The 18,254-nt window shown below is 37.6% G+C and overlaps 3 protein-coding genes across 3 annotated transcripts; all 3 read right to left on the bottom strand.

The window, feature by feature from the left end:
• Window positions 1-791: 791 nt before the first annotated feature.
• Window positions 792-3,166, bottom strand: LOC102698676 (odorant receptor 131-2-like). The gene is made up of 2 exons (XM_069189691.1): window positions 3,145-3,166; window positions 792-1,396 (listed from the first exon to the last, which is right to left on the bottom strand). The coding sequence occupies exons 1-2, from the start codon at window positions 3,164-3,166 to the stop codon at window positions 792-794; spliced, it is 627 nt and encodes a 208-aa protein (XP_069045792.1).
• A 2,389-nt stretch (window positions 3,167-5,555) lies between these two features.
• Window positions 5,556-6,428, bottom strand: LOC102698469 (odorant receptor 131-2-like). Its single transcript, XM_006628089.1, has one exon. The coding sequence runs from the start codon at window positions 6,426-6,428 to the stop codon at window positions 5,556-5,558; it is 873 nt and encodes a 290-aa protein (XP_006628152.1).
• A 10,176-nt stretch (window positions 6,429-16,604) lies between these two features.
• On the bottom strand, window positions 16,605-17,549 carry LOC102698268 (odorant receptor 131-2-like). The gene has a single exon (XM_006628088.2). It carries the CDS (start codon window positions 17,547-17,549, stop codon window positions 16,605-16,607), a length of 945 nt encoding a protein of 314 aa, XP_006628151.2.
• Between the last annotated feature and the right edge of the window lie 705 nt (window positions 17,550-18,254).

The raw sequence follows: 18,254 nt of genomic DNA, 5'->3' as shown, positions 1-18,254 counted from the left end.
AAGGAACCAACAGTTCAAATTAATCATATTATTATGAAGTCAGTGAAGGGTTTGATTGTGTAACTGAACTGCTGGAACACAAACCAGCAGGGTGTGTGATTCAATAGGACCAGGAGTGGGAACCACTACACCACACACTATTTCAAGGCGACTTCAAGATAAAATGCCATTTGAAGACTGGCATGTGCTTAGATGTTCCAGATGTCTCCTCCGGTCACGACTAAATGGTCTCTAGACAAGACTCTTTTGGTTGAACTGTATAACAATTGCTACACAGTGTTAACATGAGCAAACATTTCCAAGCCTAAGCATATCTTATACTGTGCAGTAACCACATGTCTATACTGTACACAGAAATGAACAATGTTCTTAGGCTGTGGGTGCAGTCCAACTTAATTTCAGTGTTTTGTTCCGTTTTAATACTGCAGTTGTAATATGTAACACCAATGGAATTATAAACTAGAGAATGCTCATCTATAGTTTTGAGGTTACAGTTATTAAAATTAGGGAAGACTCTGGAATACTTCCAGAGTATATATAGTATGACTTAAATGTACCTCTAATGTAATAAACAATATATTAGACACACATATTGACAGACTAACACTTAATAAAATGTTCTTAACTAAAATGGAACTTACTTATGCCTAATTACTGTATCTATACAGTTCCTGTCGGTTTTTTTTCCATATAATCATATTTAATACATGCTTTTTAACCAAGTTTTAAAACACTTTTTATTCTAAACATAATTGTATTTTTTCTTGCTTCAAATATTTAAAATATCTTGATTAAAAATGTAGGCACACTGTGGAGAGTGTTTTGTTTAGTCCAAAAGAGGTGTAATATTTGAAAGCCAGGAAGAACTTTTCATCCCTCAAACCGTAAACAAGTGGACTTAGGCATCTTGGAGACAAAATGAAGGCAATGAAATTGAAATACCTCAGGTTGACAAATAAACCAACGTCAATCTCAAACACGGCCGCTTCTACGAAAGAACACCACATTTCAATTAAACAGAGGAGAAGCTGCAGAGCATGCAGAATCACCGTCCTGCGACCCCTCAATACGGACTTCCTATTGTCTGCAGAAGCGGCTTTCGCTGTAGCAAGTATTTTCAAGAAGGTGAAAGCAATGGTAATTGTCATGACAAAGAAATAGAACTGATACAGTGTGGATATGAGATAGGACTGCCACTTGTGTCGAACCATTATCACGACGCTGCAGACCGTACGTTCCTTATAAAAGCTAACTGGCACTGACGCAACAAGAATAAAGAGAACAATAAAATAAGGTAAAGAACCGAGGGCAAAAATGATCAGAATGCAGGCCAATGCCCTTCTCGGAGTCGAAATATCTGCGTGTCTCAGAGGAATACAGATGGCTATGTATCGCTCTATTTTACTATTTTACTTACAATATGTATTTTAAGTTAAATAGTGTTATAGTAGTTTTAGTGTCCTGTGTAGCCTTATAAGTGTATAGCCTGTTGTTAACGAATTACCACCCTAACGATTGTGCGTGTTCCGTCGGTCTCCTCATGTGTGTGTATATCCTGTGGTTGGTTTTTGTGTGGTTTCGATAGGAGAATAAAGCAGTCGGTTGGTTTACTATTGCGTCTCCACTTGTCCTTTGTCCTGAGGGAACCTGAAAACGCTTCGATATCAATGGTTAATTTCTTAGGATGATACTCATTTAACATCTTAAAAGTACCTTTAGTTTTCAACCCTGCACTACCATATTGGAAAGCATGGAAGTGTTAAAACTGTTTGCTTTTCGTTTTTCATGCTATGCAAGTACTGCGTTTGTGACTTGAAAGAGTTAAGTTAAAGCAGTGAAGGTGAGGAATCTTGTAATAAAGTGTACTGCTATAACCTAGACTTAGCCCATGATATCGACATTGCAGTCGATTCATGAAACTGCAGACACTAGCTGAGTAAATATATGCAGATGTTTAGAATGGACAGTTATAGACATACATATACTGTATATCATGGGCATGTAGTCCATTCTATTCCCAGCAATCCTGTTACCTCTTTAGTCAGCTGAGTGACTGGAGAAATAATGCTAAAGTAACATGTTTAAGGGTGGGCTGAAATCCACAACGCTACCAGTATGGGTCCAGAGTACTGCTGCATTCGGGACGTCTACACAGTACTGAACACAGTTTATTTTTCAATATTGAATGCCAAAAAAAGCTACATTAAAAATCAGTAGCTCACATAGTGTAAAACAAACTAGTATTATTGCCACATTTTGTAGATTTTTTATAGGAAAGCAAAATGTTATTAATAGTATTTTTTGTGGTGTGTGATGTATCAATCTTGTTTACTGAGTTAATGATTGTATAAAATATTAAATAAAATAAATAAACAATAAAATATCATGTTTTGAAAATGTCTACACTTAATGAGTGCTCCGTAATGAAATTGAGTCATTACTTTTAAGTGTGACTGTCCAAATGGCTACTGGTCAGTGCTGTGTTTAGATTCAGGCTGGTTAGCATTCATAGATGTGCTAAATACTCTTTCTAAATCAAGAGTTTGAAAGTTTATTGAACTTTTATTCACAAAAGAATGAGAAATATTAGATCTTTTTGCTGATGAATGTTGCCAGGTGTTGATATACAGATGCAGCCATTCAAAACAAACGGGCGATACCGCATTATAACGTGGTGCGCTTGTCGCAGTATAACTCAAGTTACTGTATAATACCGTATTAATACCATATATATTAATACCGTATATAAAGTAAAATAATAGTATCCGGAATTTCCGCAAGGTGGAGCTAATAAAGCTCAACCTCTCATGTACAGCGTTTGAGCTGTCGCCATCAAAGTCTTTACCGAAGATATTTCTAATGTAATTTCACATGTTAGTTAAATACTTTGATGTTTAAAATGTTCATGGAGAAATGGAATACTGGTGTGTGTTTTTTCTTTAAAGTACAGAGACCAGCCATACACAGTTTACATAATACTGTATGTTTATGTTCCAAAATTAATATTGTTTATGCCCTTCATATGTGTTATGCTCCTATTCTTTTTATGCTCAGCTACTAAAATTTCCCTTCAGTGGTAAAATTCCATATAAATATTCAATACTAAAACATGCACAGTAAAGACATTTAAATATTTCCACGCACCACGAGTGCCCTGGTCGGTCATTTTGGCCAACCAATCATGTACCGCGGTATGATGCCTGATTATGCGTGATGATGCGTTATGATGTAGCCAAATGCCTGCGGTACATGTTTGTGCCGCACACTTTGAATGGCTGCATTTGTACTGTAGTCCCACCTAGGAACATTCAAATGCTAGTGAATAATTTGTTCGGACTTGGTCACCACAATCCACTCAAGATGTTGCTACAGTAAGAGAGCAGTATGTATAGATATGATTGGGCGGGGGGGGTCTTGTTGGAACCACACTCCTCAAAAATCTGTGGGCAATGACAAGCTGTCCTCTGTCACCTGACCATTTGGAGAAAGACAATTGGTTGGGTGACATTTAAAAACCAGGAAGCAGAGGCCTCCCGTTCGTTATCAAAATCATCCGAGAGAGTGAACCTTTGTTATGTGCTACACCATTTTCCATTGAACTCTGAGAAACATGGTCCTGACAAGAGCCTCCATCTTGTCTCCATCTGCCACCTTCTAACTCTAGTCTGAAACCTGTCCAGAGAAGAGGAACCAGATACATTCCTGGGTTCAAAGAACTGTCCTACACTGTTAGGCTATAAGACTTGATACTTTTTTATCCTAGAGCAGCAAGATCTAGGAGGGAACTTCTTTTATAGGGACAACCCTATTGACTTCTTCAGAATTAACAGTGAAACATGAACCAGTGAACACCAATGGAAACCAAAAGAGAGAGCATGTACAACAAAGCAAGAGGCAGTACTTCGAAAAAAGGTTTATGGGAGCCTGGGACAAACCACTCAAGCCATGTTATCAAACCCATCCCTGCTTTTGAGAAACAGCTAGATGACGGCCTCAGATCCATAAATTATTAAAAACCCAAACCAGTAAAATGACTGGAATGGCCTCTCCTCCCCTTTGCAAACTTTGTCTCTTTTACTTAGGAAGTGCCACTATTAAAGCCAGCAGCCAGAAAGTAGGTTTTTACTTATGATGGTGACATAAAATATACATTTTTTAAGAGTGATGTGTGATATTTTAAAAGGTCAAGCCTGGGTAAGACACAGACAGAACTACAGCTGCTAGGTACGAAACCGTAGCTCTTTTACCTAAAGCGAGATAGAAATAATAAAAAAACACAGCCTGAGCTCTACTTTGACCTACTAACTGGACTTCTTTAGTTTCCTGACAGCTAGGTTGCTTACCAGATTCCAAACTCAAATTCCTATTAGAGACCTCCAAAAAATGACAATACCTCATCACTCCATGGAACCTGGTATGGTGTGGGTGTCTCGGCTTCCTCATTTTTAAATTGCCACCTGACCAGTTGTCTGCTCCCAAAATGTCAGGTGAGTGAGGGTCACAGGACATTCCTGCAGCTTCCTGGGGAACGTACAGTATTGCAGAGCAGAGCTCCCGTCCTGCCTGAACTGGCCACCTGTTCCGCATTCCGCACGCGCCTCTGCCCAGTCTCGCATTCTCAGCCTTGTGATTTGGATTGGAACTCGGTGTTCTCTCTCTCTCCTGAGTCCTGCACGGGATCCATTCTCTCTTTTCTGCATCCTAGTTACACCACCTCCTCATGGTTCTGGAGCTTTTGTTTAATATATACCAAACTCCCAACACTTCATGTTTACAGTTTTCACAGGATGGCTGTTGGAACAGGCCAGCTTAAGTGACAGGAGCTCGATAAGCTTTTCACAGACTTGAAATGGAGAAAACTTGAGATATTTAAAGAGAATACTTTATTGTAGGAGCAGGTGATGGTACACAGCACAGAAATCAGGTGAAGCTCAGATATCCCAGACATTTCCTTCTTCCCAGAGGTCATAAGAATGACTAGATGTTATGCTCTCGAGAAGACAGCAATGTTTCAAAAAAAAAAAACCCAAATAGTTTTTCTCCAGTTTAAATACTTAATCCAGAATGATTGGGAAGTGTTAAGTGTTCTTTAAGGTGTTATGAATAATCTTATGTATTCATATAGATTCATATGAAAATGAAGTTTTCTCAGTAGGCACAATAGTTTTAAAAGTTATAATACTGTAATTTTTTCAACTGGTTTCCTATTGCTAGCCAATGAGTCAATGGAGTGTTAACAGCTAATTAGTCTATGAAGTAGTGCTTTAAATACTTATTTATTCATCCATCCATTTTATAGTTGCTTCATCCAATTCAGGGTCGAAGGGAAGCCAGAGACAATCCCAGGAATTAAAGAGCACAAAGCAGGATACAACCTGGATAGGATGCCAGTCCATTGCAGGGCTGAGCTAGATATGATAATTTGCATTAATTACACTGACCTTTGTACATATAGTACATGTACTTTCTATTTTTTAATTGTTTATCTTTAAAACACAGTTACGTTTCCATTACTATCACAGTGTTTTTCTTTGGTGCTGTAGACTTTTAGTCTTTCATGTAGTATGGGGATATTTTTTATTTAGTCCAAATAAGGCATAATATTTTAAAACCAGGTAGAATTTGTTATCTCTTAAACCATACACAAGGGGGCTTAGACATCTTGGAGCTAAAATAAAGGCGAGATAATTGAAATATCTCACGTCAAGAAATAGCTGCATGTTTACCTCATACACAGCCATCTCTATGAATGGGCACAACATCTCGGTTAGACAGAGAAGCAACTGCATGGAGTGCAGAATCACTGTCTTAGAGCCTTTGGAAGCCAACCTCTTGTTATCTGAGGATGCGGCTTTGGCTGCTGCCATTATTTTAAGGTAGGTAAATGCAATGATAATTGCCATGACGAAAAAACAGAACTGCGCTATAGCAGACCTCAGATAGGATTGCCACTTGTGCACGATCGTTATCTCGACGGTGCAGATTGTGCGTGTCGTGTAAAAACTGAGCGATACTGAAGAAAAGAGAATGGTGAGGATGAGAGTAGAAGGTATGGCGCTCAGAGCCAGAATGATTAAGATGGAAGAAATGGCCCTGCTGGTTGTGGAAATGTCCGCGTGTCTCAGGGGCATACAGATGGCCACATAGCGCTCCAAACACATGGCAGTGAGGGTCAGCGGGGTGGCGTAAGTTAGGATTCCCATAATGAAGCAGACTAAAATACAAGACCATGCGGTTATTAGGATGTTAAAGTAACTCCACAGGAGGACCAAATTGGTCAGGAGCAGGAATATGCAGTCAACCACTAGTGTGTGTGCAAAAAACATATAACGCATGTTCGTCCGGAAAGCTTCTTTCTTGAAGAAGGTGACAATCAGGAGACTGTTCACATACAGGAAAACCACAACAAGGATCTGCACAATACCCATTTTCAGATTGGGTGGATATCCAGTAGAGTTTACCGCTGTACTGTTTATAGTACGGCTCTCTACCATGGTGTTTTTGACTGTGTTTTTGTGTGTCCAACTGCCTAGGATAAGAAAAGAACATCAGCAGAGAGTAGAAAACATTTCTGTGACAGCAATCACCAGAATCAGTACGATCACCACCCTCATAATACTTTCACGGTGGACTATGTGACTGGACGACTACCAGTGGTATTCTGCTCTGTGGTTTTTGATGTTTCAGTAGCTACAAAAGGATAATTGAATAAATAACATTTTCCCTTATACCCTAAAAAGTAAAACTGAACAGATGAATACATTTATTCATGTCTATATAGAGGTAAATTGGGAGAAATTTGCTTCTAAAGAAATATTTTTATTTTAATATTAGTTTTTTATATATCATATAGACATTGGTGTAGCGTTTCTTATTAAAATGAAAAATTATTGTATGCATATCTTACATCTATGTACAGAATGCATATTTACAAGTTAAAGTGATGTGTCTTGAACGTCCTTAAATCTGTCTTCAATTAATCCCTTCTAACCAGTTCCAGATATCAAACCTGATACAAAATAGTAACTTAAAAGCCAGAAGCAAGAGCCTTCTTCGCTAAATATTGTTTACACATTGCTTATCAAGTAAAAGATTCAGGCCTGCAAAATCATCAAACTTCCTCCTTCACCAGTGTTATTATATCAGAAAGTGCTATTTAGTTTTTTAAACTTAGAATGGAAAAAAATGCAAAACAAATTACCTTCAACAAATCTTCTTGCAATGACCTCAGACACAATACTTAATGCAATGCCTTTATATACTGTATTAAGCTAAACAACAGATCTATTTCTCAAAGGATGTTGATGACAAATCTGAGCCTTGGCAACAGATAAGCTCCTGGTATCATGTACCATTGGAAAAGAAATATAGCACTAACTGACTAGTAAACTCAACTCCCCAGAGAACAAGGATAATTCTTAATGATGATACTCATTTAGCACCTTGACTAATTTTAAAAATCTTTTTTTTTTAACTCTATGATTTAAAATCTGGCTCTCAAATAGGAAGCCTATTTAACCACCTTAAAACTAACTTTAATGCTTTGGTGTTTCCAGATTTTACATGTGAATGTTTTAAAGTGCTTCTGTTCTAGTATTGACGCTCAAAATGGTGGGGAGAGCCCTTTCAGTTTCCAGCCAGGTTTTATTTCTTTCAAACAACGTACTCCAGGGCCAGATGAGTGATCCAGCTCCATTACAAATCTATATATCTCAGCCACTTTGTCACAAAAGTTCAAATATAGTTTAGCAGAAGCAACCATACACATGACATAGACGTAATATGACATTTTCTATTCCCAACAGTACTCAAGAATCAATGCAGTGGTTACACCACCTAAATCATTCAAATTCAAATTAAATGTTTGTTAAGACTTTTTGCAGAAATGAACCTTTTTCTTTGATGTCACAGTGTTGCAGTTATAAATTGAATCTGAGCTAAAGGAATGCTGTTCTATAATGTGTGGCCATCGTATCTGATATCGGTCCTCTTGTCTTGGAGCAAGAGACTGTCATAGTTCAGGTAAATCAGCAAGGATTCATCTTTCAGATCTTAACATATATAACAGTAAGGGCTGTAATCCTACAGTGTCCAGGGATGCTGTCCCTGTGTTTTGCTTTGCATTTTGGAAATGGTTAATAAAATTTGTTGTTTCGGGGGAACAATTCTGATCAGGTGCTTGAAACTAAATCAATCAACAACCACAATGAGAAATTATTTTTCCTTCTGCTTAAAGGCAAACTGCAATGGTACAGTATGTAGGTACTTCATTAATCCCATGCTGGAAATTAATGTGCTACAGCAGCCAGGCACAATCAACACAGTAAAGTAAAAAAGTAGTAATACAATACAGATTACCAGATACAGATACAAATACATTTAAAAAAACTGAATAAAGAATTACAAACAAAAAAGAAAAAGCACACACACGTAAAAAGTATGAATATACCAAACACAAGGAAGATGTGATACACAGTATATTGCACACTCCCAAGCATATTGCACAGAGTAGGTAACTATTGCACAGTTGTGAATAATAAATAAATTGCCCATTCCAGTTCCATGTATTGTCGGCTCTGACCCTTCTTGTAAATGGCCTTGGTATTGTTGGTCCATTCCAGTCTGTCATCAATGTGGACGCCCAGGTATTTGTATGACTTAACCGTCTCCACAGCGCTTCCATGTATACAGACAGGACATGTTGTCATTTGTCTGCGATTGAGAACGAGGGAACAAATCTGTGAGGCCCTCTTTTGATCTGATAGAAATATCACACTCATCTTCAAGAAGGTTTTGCCGACAAAGTCAAGCTCCCACTCTTGCAAAAACAAAGGTTTTGCGAGAGTGAGTTTGCAAAAACAACGGCGACTATACAGTACTTCCACAAAGTTCATTATTGTCCTTAATTTGAAATTGGTAAAAGTTTTCTATTATGTCAATGAATTCATTTTGTTACCATGATTTTAATAACTGGTCTGCAGTTACTCTTTAAGTCCAGTTGGTTATATTTCAACCATCTTATCTGTCCTGAAACTCACTAATAAACACAGGGATTATCCATCCATCCATTTTCTAAACCATTTTATCCAGTACAGCGGCTTGGGGGATGCTGGAGCCTAGCTTGGCCAGCATCGGGCTCTAAGTGGGATACACTCTGGATGAGACATCATTCCATCACAATGCACGCACAGACATGAACACACAAACATCAGGGCCAGTTATACAGAAGCAATTAGCCTGTCAGTGTGACTTCAGACTGTGACAGGAAACTATAATATGTGGAGGACATCCACACGAACGAAGGAAGAAAATAGCACCCCAGAAATGGAACACATGGCCCCGTTGCTGTGCGGCAGCCATGTGTCACCATGCTGTCCAACAGTTCCAAATCTCTTTCAGCTAATTAATAGGTAAAAGCACATTTACAAAAGGCCTCAAAAAACAGAAGGCCCAAGTGTAACCTTGGACTAAGGCTTAGAAACACTGTACTAGAGTATTTTTTAAGCCAAGTTCTGAAAGCAGAAAAACAGCTATAACAAGAAAGCAGATTCATTGCTGTTAGCAGTTAGCACAGCTGATTAAGGGCCTAGCTGGAATAAACATTAGCAGAGCCAAGGGCACTCCAGAACCAGGAGTAAGGACCAATGACTCATCTGACCAACTCACCAGTTTCAATGGTCAACACTGTTGTTGCAATTATTTAAGCCTAACCTGAACAACCTGGGCTATGGCTGACTAAGACCAAGATTGACCAGTCAAACTAAATTCTAAATTGGGAATTTGTATGAGAATGATGCTCAGTACAGTTTAGAACATTTGGGTGCTTTTGGAGCGGTGAGAGTGTATCCATTCTGTTTTAATAGAACAAGGGAATAAGAAGCAATTTAGGATAATAACAGAAAATCAATGATACAGGCCTAGATTTACTGTACATGCTGTATGCACTGCCTACATTTTTTTCATTGGCAATATTTCACTTTGCTTGTACTGTAACTGGGTTACTGTGAAACCCAGGCAGACAGTGGATGCAAGATTTCCTGAGTGCCAGAACATTGACCAGAGAAGGTCAAAGGTCAGGTCAGAAAAGCTGGAAGATGACCAGACAGGGGCCTGATCCCCATACCCACTTTAAGAACTTAAGGTTTAGTGGGAATACAGATAAATGAATAATGTACACAAGCCACAGAAAACTTGAATTATGGAGCTCTCATGCAGCTGTAGCCCAGTGTCCAGCTAAAGCTTTCTGGTTTGGAGATAATCAGTCCAGATGAAGCCAGGGGGGTGAAAGACAGTTAAGCTCTCTGCAATAATAAAACTGACATTTTCCCATGTTCCTGTGTCCTGAGAGTTATCGTCTCCTCAATAATGGACGGATAATTGCGAAAAAGCTCAGGTGTATAATTTATTTCCACACTACTCATTAAAATCCTCATTAATTATTAAAGTACAGAACTGGCACCAAAGCAGCATGTTTTGTTCCTCTTCTCTAGAGCACGGTCTCAGTGGAAATGTGCATTAGGTATCACAGACAAGGATCTCATTACAGTCTGACAGAGCTGCACTCACGCTACTTCCTGCTGCTTCATACCAGTGCTGGAGAGAAGCCACTGAACTTACAACTGTCTACAGTATGTACATACAGGCATGTGTTTCTGTATAGACAGACCATACACAAAATAACATTCAGGCGCACAAAATTAAAACCTAAAGTTTACATAATATGGAAAATATGTTTGTATTTAATATGCACAAAATTGTTATATAACATTACTTTATTAACCCTTTACAATTTCTTACATTAGGAATTATCTTTTCACATACCCCAGCTTGCTCTCCATGAGACACACAAACAAGAGAGCCTGGGGTCAGAGTGCAGGGTCTGCCATTCTACAGTGCCCCTGGAGCAGTTGGGGTTAAGGGCCTTGCTCAGGAGCCCAACAGAGTAGGTTTACTCTGCCAGCTGAAGGATTTGAACTGGCAACCTTCCAGCCACAGGCACAGAGCCACCACTCCGCCCAATGCCATACTGTTTTTAAACATACTGGATGAGGTAAATCTAATGATTTTTGTGACCTAAATCTCAAATTCCTACAGATTGCAATCACTTACAATTACATTTTATAGTGCTTTTCTGAAACAATATATAAATAATTAATCTGATTAGCATTCAATATGACAGCGTCCTTTGGAAGTATTTGGGCTGTGAAGTGAAAATTGCTACTTTTGCCGTATATTCAAGCCAGTAGGGTTTGAGATGGAAAAACGGATATGAGGCAAAAGCACAGAATGTCTCCTTTTACTTCTGTGTATACTGTAAACTAACAATGTGAAAGAAGGCCAGAGAGCTTGTGGTTGATTAACAGCACACTTTACTGTGGGAGATGTTGATGCACAGAGCAGGCAGCGCAACACTGTGTTTCTGGGAAGACACAAAAGATGGCCCAGTGGCTTCAGGCCTGCTTTAGTGACAGTTATGATAATAATAATTGCTTACACTTATATAGCGCTTTTCTGGACACTCCATTCAAAGCCCTGACAGTTCCCAGGCTGCTGTGCAGAGAGGCAGTGCATCTGCTAGCATCTTATCCCCTGCCCTGCTACACTGTGACAAATTGAGATTTCAGTTAAAAACATTTTAATTAGAGCTGACAGTGATTTTATCGATTTAGGAAATTACACATATCTAATATGATTGTAAGCAAGTCATGAATGTAATGAAAAGTTCAAATGAAATTTGGGGCAAGAGCTTTTATTTGTGTAACTCTGTCTGTGTCAAAAAGTACACAACATCAACTCACTCCAAGTTACAGCTCAATAATACAGGGGCAGTACAGCTTGGAACTCTAGGGTGGTGAAAGATCATATGAAAATGCAAATTTTAATATTATAGCATTTTTGTGAAACTTATTTATAGTTTATTGTAAGCCTGTTTCATCTTAGTATAATAAAAAAGACTAAATATAAAATAATATACTACACTTTCACATAACAGTGTCTTGGTTTGCTTCTTCTTAAATAGCAGTGTAAAATCATTTTTTAAACATCTATGCACAATTTGTAGATTGCAAAGCTGTAGAGTGTGCAAAGAGAGACATTAGAGAGTTATGCAGAAAAGTTTTAGATTTGCTGATTTGCTCTCTAAATTGCTGTATATTGATACTGTACTTCTGAGATAAATGCCATAATTCTAACTTGTAACTATTCTATTTTCTATGCTCTTTGTATTACTTTCTATGTACCTAATGTTTTTACATTTTTTTATTTTTCAACATAAATGTATACTGTAATTACATTTATTAGCAAATCATAAATGGTTATCAACTTAGATTCGTTTTTAATATAAGAAACCTTCAAGGAACTGTTTTAGGCTATTCCTCCCAGATATCCACTGGAACTGGGGATACTGTTTTATGTAATCCACAAAAAGCATGATATTTTAGAACGGTGAAAAACATTTAATCTTTAGACATCGCAAAGCTAAGGAAAAAGCAATCAAGTCAAAATATCTCAAGGATACAAAAACATGCAAGTCTATCTCCATGACAGCTTTTTCTATGAATGGGCACGGTATTTCAATGAAACAGATCGAAGCAGCAGGCTGCTGTTCCAACACATTGAAAAATGAAACACAGTGTTTAAGCTGTGGAGGCTTCTTCATTAAAAGCACATTGTTTTCTTTTAGTGTGACTTTAAACAGCTGAATCTTTTTTTAAGGATGGTAAACATGGATATTTCATCTTTCTTGGGAGATCAATGAATTGAACTCAAGATACTGTATAGGAGTTTCTCTAACATTTATTATGTTGTACATATAGATCTCTCTCGTTGTGGGCATCATTCAGATTTCTGCTCCTGGATATAATGGCTGAAACAAGGAAAGCTTTGACCTTCATGATCACCTTTCTATTCTCACTCTCTTCCTCAATATGCTACTATAACTTTATTATGCAGACATTTTATTCATAATGAAATCAGTTTTCCGATTTGATGTTTGATATTTTTTGTTAATCATCCTTCCCACTCTATTGCAAACCATAAAAACAAGGAACTGTCAGGAAATCTGAGGATACGTGCTTAGTTAACACTGCTCTTAATTGTGGGAGAAAGAGGTGAAACAGAGCAGCTGGCACACTGCTGTGTCTCTAGGAACACAGAGGAGGAGAGAGGCCTGTGGGCCAAGAACAGCTGTACTGTTCACTTCTCAGGCAGCTGTAGATGAGGAAAAAAAGAACAGAAACACAGAAGTACATAGGTATAAATCCGGATTGTTTATGTTGTCTGAAAACACTTCAGTGTAAATTAGAACAATATAGATTTACTGTATAAAGATGTGCACTAGATAAAGTTGGGCCATAGTTTTGGATGGATATAAAAACGAAAAGAGGTGGAGGAAGATCATAATTTCTATAATGATGCTTGAACTTATCTGAAATGATTCTTTAATCGGGAACTAAGCTTTTCTCATTTTATCAAATTTTGCTGTAATGGTACAGGCCATCTCTGCAGTATGTTCCATATATTAATGTCCTCTAATGATAAACTCTCTTTACACAAATTTTAAATGATTGGTTTTCACCAGATTGGAGAAATTATTGAAAACAACACCAACAATAAGAATATATTCTTCTATTCAAATAATTTCCCTGAGTTTCTATTTATATGAATGAGAGTCAATGTTAAGTTGATGTTGGATTTTATTATTTTATTTTTATTGTTTTTTATCATTTATAAATTATTTTATTTTTCATGAAATGAGAAATAAGCTTAATTTAATATTTTCAGTTGATATTAATATACACAGTAAATGATTTTCATTAAACATATGGTATACAGGAGAAAATACTTTGAACAATTGTTCCTGTGTTGCAAATATTGTTCAATGTATGAGATCCATTTAATTTCCAAGTGCTGTTCACATGTATTCTTTATTGAATTAATATACTATGTTATTCTATTTCATTGTTAAAGGTAACAGAATGTTTTATTCACTGAGCACATGCTGCAATACCCATTCTTACAAACATTATTACAAATATGTGCAAACATGTACATTATTACAAACACAAAGTGAGGAGTCACTCTTGCCTTTAATCTAAAACACATATAACATTTAAGAGTAACAAAATGTTTTTCATCCCAAAAGCCATTCACAATAGGACATATAAATTTGGAAGTCAATGTAAAAGCAATGAAATGTTGAGATATTTCACATTTATAAAAGAATCATTTTCAATTTATAGAACAGCCATCTGTACAAATGGCTATTCGAAGAAATCAGACCACCCAAAGGAACCCCAAAACAAAGACCATCTGAACTCCCTGCAGATAGCACCCCAGAAACTCGGCCCAGGGCCTCAGCGATGTAAAGCAGCAATGACAACTATTGTGCCACCATGCCTAATCTTTAAAAGGAAGGAATGTGGTGTGTCTTATAAATGTGGTGTGTCTGTAAATAAGTGGACCAATTTAAAAACAATGAAACTGAAATATTTCACACTTTCATCTCCAGAACAGCCATCTGTACAAATGGGCAATGGGCACAACAGTTAAATTACTGTAACCAGAGGAGCAACTGCACCTTGATGTTATCCTCCTTGGACTGTTGTCACATCCAGGGGACAGTTTCACACTCTCAGTCCACTTAAAACTACAGAAACTAGGATAAGCTCTAGTAGGTTGGACCCCTAGATGGGCTTCCAGCCCTCAGTACAGTATAGACTTTTATTTTACTGCTGGGCAACCTAATCTAGACCAAATGTAATGTATTTAAGAAATCTGGGACATTTCAGAAAACAAACAACAGTGCTTCATATGAGTACACATTTATTTTAAATGAGTAAGGGATGACCCCATTTAAAAAATGAGACTGATGTACATGTTTTTTTTTTGGCATTGCATAGGACCAAGGACTGCATATTATCCACGAGCTACACATATGTCAGCGGTGTTATATACTTAATGAAAGCTGTACCTGATGGTTTAGAAGGCAGGAGGCCAGACAGTGAGTGTATGATTCAAAGTAAAGGAGGGTACAGAGCAGCTAACAGTGCTGTATCTCTGGGAACAGAAAGAGGAGGTAAGGAGCACAAAGATGAATCAGTGTTTTTTTTAAAAACACAAAGAATTCAATAATATGCATAGAGAATCTTCAGATCTGGACAACATAACACTGTTTAGATACATAAAATGCAGTACAGGGAAAGCAAACCACACTTGAAAAAATCATAGTGAAACAAAGGAAGAGTGGCACTCTTTTAGAGAGGGGCTAGAACTGCTGATTTGCAGCTTTTGGATTCTGAGTTCAGTTCTGGTCTGTGGTTTCTTCATTCCAAAGTTTAAATGGGTATCTCCACAATTTGTGTGTGTGTCATCTCCCGGGTGTTTTGGCCTTGCCCCCTGTGTTTTCTGGGTTCTGCTTTGGCACACAGTTAAAAAGAAATGTATTCTTGTCATTAGATTTCTCATGTTACATCCATTTTATGAGCAGATCATTTTAGAGATTATCTCTACATCAGGTTCCTAGATTGTGTTTTAACACTAATTTGACTGAATTTGGAAAGTACTCTGACATATTGAGAATTTTCTGCTTGCAGATGGAAATTAAACACATATTCTATATTATATAAAAGGAAAATTTTCTTGCACTCTGTCAGAACCAATGGAAATTATGTCCAAATAGTCCTATGAGGGAAAACAATTGCAGACCAGACAGTTTTAATTTCACGAATTTCAGAACAAGACGGTAATGTGAACACAAGGGTTTAGATTTGGAACTGTCAGATTGTGTTAATCAAATAATGCAGAAAAAAGGAAGAGCAACAGATTCAACACAGAACAATCAGCAGCATCACACAGAGGAAACTGTATAGTTGTGTAAAAGGCAAACCTTTTCTGTCATATTAAAACACTAAAACGTGAATAACCTAAGCCCTTGTTCACACCTGAGGATATCAATAAAAAATGATCATATACAATAATGCCATAAATCAAAACCATATCTGTTTGCAGTTTAAATTTTATTGGATCTTAGTACTAAACATTTTTATAGTGTTATTTGTGTAATAATATTCTGCAGTGTGCATTTGACCTCTCAATTAAATATTAGCAGTACCTCACATTGTCATTTTTATATTCTGCGAAAAGGGTGTGAAAAGCATTTTACACTAACTGAATTTGATTTCATACAAAATGGATTAAAGCTACAAAGGAACAGATTTCAATTTGATATTACACTATAGTACTATAGTAAAAGCAGTAAACACAGTGAACCCATAGTGAAAGAACTGATGTATAGAAGGAGTTTTTCAAAACTATGATACAAACTGATGGATAACATGACAAACTAATTACATGGTACAGACAAAGCAAAAACATCAGAAAACTGTTCAAATACCCTGAAAATATATTGTGCTAAACTTTCATAAGCACAACAGGAAGGTGTGTTATGTTTATGAGTAAATATATTGTCTAAGGAAAGATATAGCAAAATGCTATAAAATAAGCTTTAATTACAGTACTAGACAAATTCAGCTTTAAAGATATATTTTACATGATCTGAGTCTGTCTCAAATGATGGAGTATCATGGTTTGGACCTTTTTGTGTTTTACATGGGTCTTACTTTCTTTGAACTGCAGGTAAAATAATATTTAAAAAGTGGATGAAAGCTCTCATCTCTCAGACCGTATATAAGTGGACTTAAACATCTGGGAAGGATGAGAAGAACCACAAAGTTGAGGTACCGCAGGTGAATGAAGACAGACACAGTCATCCTTGCTAACAAGGCCTCTATCACACCGTACAGGAAGGACGTGAGGCACAGACTCAGCTGAACTGCGTGCAGCAGCACTGTATTCCTGGCCTTTGTTGCTGAAGCTCTGTCAGAGGAGACTGACCTGGCCTCCAACATTATTGCTGCATATGTGTAAAGGAGAATGACTCCCACTGTTGCAAAATATATGGAAGTGATTGCAATCTTCATATCCACTTGCCACTTTGTCTTGAGCATGTTCTCCTGTGTGCAAAATACCGATGTTAAGAAAAATGAGGGGTCTGTGATTAAAATACCAATCACGTCAGTTGCTTGATTTATTGAGCCAAAAAACCAGACCACACATATAGCCAATATTGTCCGTTTAGGAGTCACTATTTCACTGTGTCTCAGAGGGAAGCAGATGGCTATGTAGCGCTCAAGAGACATGAGAGCAAGGTTCAGAGGGGAGCTGTAAAAGGTGGTACTGGACATAATCACAATGACGGCGCACACAGCCCTGACTATGTGCAGATATGCTACTGCAAAGATGTACAGCAGGACGCTGGTCAGCAGCTGGACAGAGTCGTTGAAGAGCATGTGGGCAAACAAGATGTAGCGGGAAGACTCTCTGAAGGTGCTTTTGCTCCTCAGGGTGAACAGCATGACGCCGTTCACATAGATGAAAAAAAAACATGCTGACACAGCTAGAGCCACTTTCAATCCGAACACCCAGTCCACTTCTATCCGGATTTCTTGTTGGTGCACTATGTTGTTCTCCGCCAATGAAATATTTGACATCTCTATCATTTCCATAGGCAATTTCACTGTTAAAACAAACATAAAATAGTTGTAAGTACTGTATGTTTTTCAAGCACGGGTGGAAATGGTGGCAAGAATGGTGTATTGTTTTTAAACTGTCCTACAAGTTCTGTTCTACAACCAGTTTAAAAATGTGTCTGCAGTCTATTTCCTACTTCACATCCTACAGCTCAGTACATATACCTCCACAGCCTTCACCTGTATCATTGCTCTCTTCATTTGCTCAAGAAAATGACAAATATGAGAAATGAGCAATTAAACACATGTGCCCTTTTATCCAGACCTCTTCCTGGTGAGGCTTCAGCAAGCCTGGGCCTGTCTCAGACTACCCTACACTGCACTGTCTACAGCAGGGCAGATGTGTCCTTTTACCCTTATTAATACAAGACTGATAATGGTATCTAATAGATTAAGTGAATAATAAAATTGCAATTAAGAAAAGTACTTTTCTTACTTGTTCTACAGAATTAAAGTTTAATGTGTAAATTAAAGACACAAATGACAATATCTTTGTTGTGTCTGTTGGTAAACAGTAGCATAGCAAAGCATACAGTACCTGCCAGCACCTCCTCTTGGTGATGAAGTAAAGAAGCATCTTCTCTTTGGCAGGTGTCTCTAAAATACTATTCATGGAATCATGTGATTTCTTGACATCACTTCAGCAACACCAGGGGTATACAGTCC

The sequence above is a fragment of the Lepisosteus oculatus genome, chromosome 5 (genome assembly GCF_040954835.1).
Source record: "Lepisosteus oculatus isolate fLepOcu1 chromosome 5, fLepOcu1.hap2, whole genome shotgun sequence".
NCBI classification, from domain to species: domain Eukaryota; kingdom Metazoa; phylum Chordata; class Actinopteri; order Semionotiformes; family Lepisosteidae; genus Lepisosteus; species Lepisosteus oculatus.
The sequence above is the reverse complement of the archived record's forward strand: the minus strand, read 5'-3'. Positions and strand labels throughout refer to the sequence as shown.